This window comes from Priapulus caudatus, unplaced genomic scaffold, assembly GCF_000485595.1.
Source record: "Priapulus caudatus unplaced genomic scaffold, Priapulus_caudatus-5.0.1 Scaffold651, whole genome shotgun sequence".
Lineage (NCBI taxonomy): Eukaryota > Metazoa > Priapulida > Priapulimorpha > Priapulimorphida > Priapulidae > Priapulus > Priapulus caudatus.
Window position 1 is genome coordinate 136,473 of NW_014577712.1, and position 6,061 is coordinate 142,533.

The window sequence follows — 6,061 nt, forward strand, 5'->3', positions numbered from 1 at the left end:
CTTTGTGTTACTAGTGTTGACAGCATAAAAGCCTGTAGTAGTTACCAAAATCTTACTGAGTTTCAAAATCGGATGACTGCGTGAGAAATTCCAAACGGTTAACGAAGATAACTGAATCCCGGTGTAAATCTAGATTACTGTAAAAAGGTGATTCTATTCATCCAACAGCAAAGGAAACATACGCGCGTGCTCCTCCTGCACTTGTCTGTTGACCTCTTCCACTACGTCCTGGATCTCAAAGTGTACAAGAAACTCGCATGGACTCTGGAACAAGACGAGGGGAACATGAATGCACATATTGGTGCAGCAGCTTGGTGAGAGTCACATCACACATCACAGGTTTTCTCTTTATGATCGGATGATGCATGTGCGATTTGACATGTTATTTCATACATTCTAAACAGGAGAAGAAGCCATCAAGTGGTGAAGCTGAAAGCCAATCATGTACATCATGTGTGTTTGTACGCGCGCAAGCACATGCACGTGCGAAACTGCGAATGAGAAAGTGAAAGAAATATGTAAGAAATGTATATACACACACACGCACGCACGCACACACGCACGCACGCACACACATAAATGTATAGGTATGAATGTAATAAATAAGAAGGCCTGCAACCTAGGGAATTTTCTAACGTGAAGCCCGACGTTTCGCGCTCACCTCATCTCTCCTCTTCTGTGCTCTGAGAGCGTGCAGCCTATCCTGGTACTTGTCCTGATGAGACTCCTCGAGACCGGAGATGTGGGCGTGTCTGTCCACCAGCGCCTCATACATCATCTCAGCGTTGCGCATTTCCACCGCCAGGTTGATCTTAGCGATCGCCGTCAGCACTGCAAACAGAGGACATCACATGTCAAACAGATGTCGTCACACGTCAAACCTAGGTCGCCACGTCAAACCCTAGGTCGCCCCTCACAACCCTAGGCCACCACGTCAAACCTAGGCCACCAAGTCAAACCTAGGTGCAGCGGGTCGCCACGTCAAACCCTATCCGCCACCACGTCAAACCTAGGTCGCCAACTCAAAAGCCTAGGTCACCTAATGTCGGGTAAAGGAGTGTACACCATCCAACCAAGCGTCGCCAGACGTTCAGGACTAGAGGGTCACATCTTAGAGGGTTACACGTCGGACAGCTATAAACCGCTGAAGAGGACGCACGACGGCACACTCCCCGTTAGAGCACGCCTTCCGATTAACAGAGCAGTCCGGATCCCCAGCGGAGACGAGGGCAGACGCAGTCCTGCGCGTGCGAGCGGTTGCCAACGCGGTACAGAACCGAGGAGTGTGCTACAGCATCTTTCACAAAAAATAGTGTCAAAGTTTCAACAATTCTAAGCCAAAGTGCACCAATGTTGCCCAGTTTCTTTGGCTGGCGTAGCTGCCCCCACTCGAGCGCTGCTCGACGCTCACCTTTGAATTTGCCGCCGGCGATCTATCGCTACTCCAGGTAGGGCGTGCTTCTCCTGCTTGATGGGCTGGCTGTAGTGGGTAAGAGGGTGGCCCTCCTCGTGACGCGCGTGGAGGAAGCTGCCGTCCTACCTGGTTGAGAGCTAGTGCACCGTCAGTGCCACCGGCGCGGCGGACCGTCCATGTGGCAGTTGTTTGATGGCGGGCACAGCGGTCGGGTTCCTTAAACTAATGTAATAACGTAGTTAGTACACGTAACCCCAATGTAAGTAGCGCAGTCGGGTACACCGGTAAACAATGCAATAAGCCCCAGTCAGTACACAGTAAACAATGCAATAACGTAGTCATACACGTAAAACAAGGTAATAAACGTAAGTCAGTACACGCGTAAAATTGTAAGTAACGTAGTCAGTACACGTAAACAGAGTGTAAGTAACGGAGTCAGTAACACGTAAAAATGTAATACGTTCAGTGCAGTACACCATACAACAAAGTGTATAACGTCGAGTCAGTACACAGAACACAATTAATAACGCATCGAGTACACTCGTAAACAAGTGTAATAAGCAGGCAAGTACATGCCAAACAATGGTAATGACGTAGTCAGTACACGTAAACACAAGGCAATAGGAGGTAGGTCAGTACATGTAAACAATGTATAAACGAGTCGCAGTACATTGCTACGAACAATGTAATGAACGTAGTCAGTACATTGTAAACTAATGTAATAACGTAGTCCAGTACACGGAAACAATGGAATAACGCGCAGTGCAGTAAATGCAAACTAATGTAATGAGCATAGTCCAAGATACACGCTAACAATGCAAATACGTAGTCAGTACACGCTAAATCAATGCAAATAACGTAGTCACGTCACAATAGTACAACAGATGCAAAATAAACGTGAGATCAGTACAGTGCCAACCAATGTAGTAATAAGAGCGTAGTTCGGGATACACGTAAACAATGCGGGGAATGAACGTGAGTCAGTACATGGTAAACAATGCTACATAAGTAACGGATGGTAGTGCGAGGTGTGGGATGGCTGCCTGCCCCCGCGGTCGTCTCGTACAACAGATGCAATAAGACGACAGGGTCATGCAACTATAAACAAAATTGAACTATACAATAAAACCGATACAATAAACTGATACCGATAAAATCGAAATCTCTCGACAACACACAGTAAGCTTACAGGAAATAATAAAATCTTGGACGCGGATTGAATAATAATCTAAAATTAAGAAGGGGTTTGTCATCGTGCTCCACGTTAATGTTTAAGTTTAGAAGCAGTTCGTAGTAATTAGATACCATAGCTCAACGTTTTGATCTGTTGTGCTTCCGTTGTGAATCGTTTAAGGCTAAATATGCCACGAGTGGGACGAATCTCATCCCTATCCAATCTACCATTTTTCACCGCTGTTGTGTTCTGTGACAAAGATACATCATTACGCTGATGAGACACGCACCAGGCTGCTAGCATGTACTCAGAAATGGAATACAAAACAATAACTGTCATCAAGACAATGAACACATGCAATAATGAGAAAAACGAGATTTAGATGTGAGGCCCCACCAGTGCGTGACTGCTGTCTATTACTATACCATGCAAGTAATGAATTTAGGGTCTAGTGGGCACGTGTGTAAAGTAATACTTTCTACTAGCCTACTCAAATCAGAGAGATGACGGTTATAATAATGGAATGCTCCCACATTATCTCTGAATACAAAATCAGCATCAAGCAGAAGCGACAGCGCACTCACTCTCTACATTAATTATCCAAAAAAAAGGATCCCTTGATTGCCCCAAAACCAATGCCTTTATGAGACGACGCTCATCTCATTTGGACAAACATTATCAGAAAAAAAGCATCCTGAATATCAAATTCCCAGTGCTTATTAAATAGAAAACCGGGTCACTCATTGGACAACATATATAGAGAAGAGGGATCCCCTGACATTTCAAATCCTAGTGATTTAGTAGACCCGAAGCCTCACTCATTTATTGGGGGTTTTGCCGGGGGGAAAACATTATCAGAAAAAAGGGCATCCCTTGAATTCAAATCCAGTGCTTTAAATGAAAATGCTACTTCATTGTTGGACAACATTATGAGAAGAAGCATCCCTGAAATTCAAATTCACTTAGGGGTGGCTTTATAGAACAATGTCACTCATCTTTGGAAACATATCAGAGAAAGGGGCATCTGATGCAAATCTAGGTGCTGTATAGGACGACGCTCACTCATTTGGACAAAATATCAAGAGAAAAAGCGGCATCCGGAATTCCAAATTCGCCAGTGCTTAAATAGACAATGTCACTCATTGGACAAACATATGGCAGAGAAGAGAGCAATCCGTCTGAAATTCAAATCCTAGTGCTTTATAGAGACAGATGCTGCGACTCATTTGGACGAAACAATTATGAGAGAAGAGGGCATCCCTGGACAGTTCAGAATCCTAGTTGCCCTTTAATAGACCAATGCATCACTCATATTGAATAAACATTGATGACGGAGAAGAGGGCCAATCACCTGAACTTAAAATCTAGTGCTTATAGACGACGCTCAACTCATTTGGACAATCAATATATCAGAAGGCAAAGAAGGCATCCCCACTGAATTCAAAATCTCTTAGTGGCTTTATCAGAGCGATGCTCATTATATGGGGGCACAAAGATTATGAGAGAAGAGGCGGGTCATCGCCCCGTGATATTTCAATGCCTGTCATTGCTTTATTAGACGATTGCTCACTCATATCGAGTGATTTATTATCAGAGAAGAGGGCATCCCACCTGAATTAATCCAGTGCTTGTATAATATAGAATGATGCTCAACTTCATATGGGACGAAACATATCAGAGAAGAGGGATCCATGGATTCAAAATGGAGTGCTGTATAGAGCAATGCCTCATCATTTGACAAAAATTATTTGAGAGTATGAGATCCACTGAAACTACAAATACCTAGTGCGATTTAATTAGACCGTATGCTAAATACATTTAGGGACAACACCAATTATCAAGAGAAGAGGGGGCAGCGCCGCTGGAATTCAAATCTACTGCATCTAAGAGAAAGGAACTGCGAATCCCGAGTCCAATGCCAGAAATTTATAGTGAGCGCTCGATCCACCTCTTCTGGCTTCCTGAGCATCTAATAGCTGACGAAAGATATACCAGCGCTCACTCTAGGTCCTTGGTGAATTGTCGCGGGCCGGGGCACAAGGACCCAGACACCGGATCTCTGCTCTTACAGTAGCTTCGCAAACGGAATGGGCAATGCCCCTCAATCCATCGACCAAATCAACGACCGAGCAACACTCAACCGCCTCCAGCTTCCACCTCCACACTGCACAGACAGCAGGGCAGCTGCGGCGAGTACAGTCACGAAGCAGTTGTATAAACGCGATGTACACAACATTATGAACACGGGATTAAAAGCAAATGAAGACAAATATATAAATAGCCTTAAAAATCCTTATATAAATCCTATATAATAACACATATATACAAGGACCAACACAAGCTTGCCCAGGTTTTAACGGATTGTCCAAGCGTTCTTATTCGAATATAGTTTATGATCGTGGTTACAATGTATGGAGTTATACATGCTAGCGTTAAGCTAGTCACTCATACGATCACAAACGTAATATCGTAATAGTACATATGTAAAAGCAGTTATACATACTATTGTATACTGATGCATATGATGATACAAACAGCTGAGACGACAGCTTACAGGAGTTCGACATTGTGATGAAGAGCCCATGCATGTCGCCTGAGGTTACCCAGCAAATCATCATACAACGTCAGGTTTCGTTGGTCGTGTTTTGGCAGATGCGAATCACTTCACCTGTGAATTGAGAATTCCGCATCTAAAAATCAAGTCATCTTGTAGTGAACCTTTATAAGAATGAGGTATGCGAACGAACCTGCATTCCCGAACAGACATCATAGCAGGCACGATCTTCTTGAATACTGGGCGTGCAAATTAGCGTGAGAAACATGCTATCCAAGAAGCTGAATAAAATACCTAGAGGGTAACAACTGGGGATAAACGCGGGAAAAATACGTGCCTAATTTTCACTGGCCAAATATTATTCATAGCGTATGATAATGCGGATAGCAGGCAAAGAAGATAGAATAAATAATTGACTGGTGAAATAAGCAAACTAATTTCCACCTGTAATTACCGATAGACTTTCTAGAGCGATTTATTGATAGCTCTTTTGAATGCTAATGCAATGTCCATAACTAAGTCACAGAATAAAAGTACAAGCATACACGCAACCATAATTACATAGACACAGAAGACCAGTGCATCTACAGAACCAATATGACAATACCTTTGGAGCCTGGGGGGGAGCCAAATTTTCCGGTACAATAAGATACTAACCATTCCACCGCCAACCCCCGTAGACTACTTGGGCATATGATCCAGTGTAATTACTAAAGCAGTTTATATTCGACAAACTGCAGGCAACATAGTTGTCATTACCGAATGCCAAAAAGATGAGGGCGTAAAAACATTCGCCGAGTAGTTGTATCAGACAAGAAGTCGCGTTAAACTCGCTATGCCTATCACACAAGATACACATGGCTATAAATAATAATAACAATAATGATGACATTTTAAATATTATACATTGGGATTCACA

General features: G+C 43.5%; 1 protein-coding gene across 1 annotated transcript in view; it reads right to left on the reverse strand.

The window, feature by feature from the left end:
- LOC106812459 (ras GTPase-activating-like protein IQGAP1) overlaps nt 1-6,061 on the reverse strand; it is a gene marked incomplete in the record, with an annotated part of 55,202 nt that overhangs the window by 28,123 nt on the left and 21,018 nt on the right. The window contains 2 exon segments of the mRNA XM_014816344.1: nt 183-264; nt 662-831. Of these exon segments, the coding sequence (XP_014671830.1) occupies nt 183-264; nt 662-831 (252 nt within the window).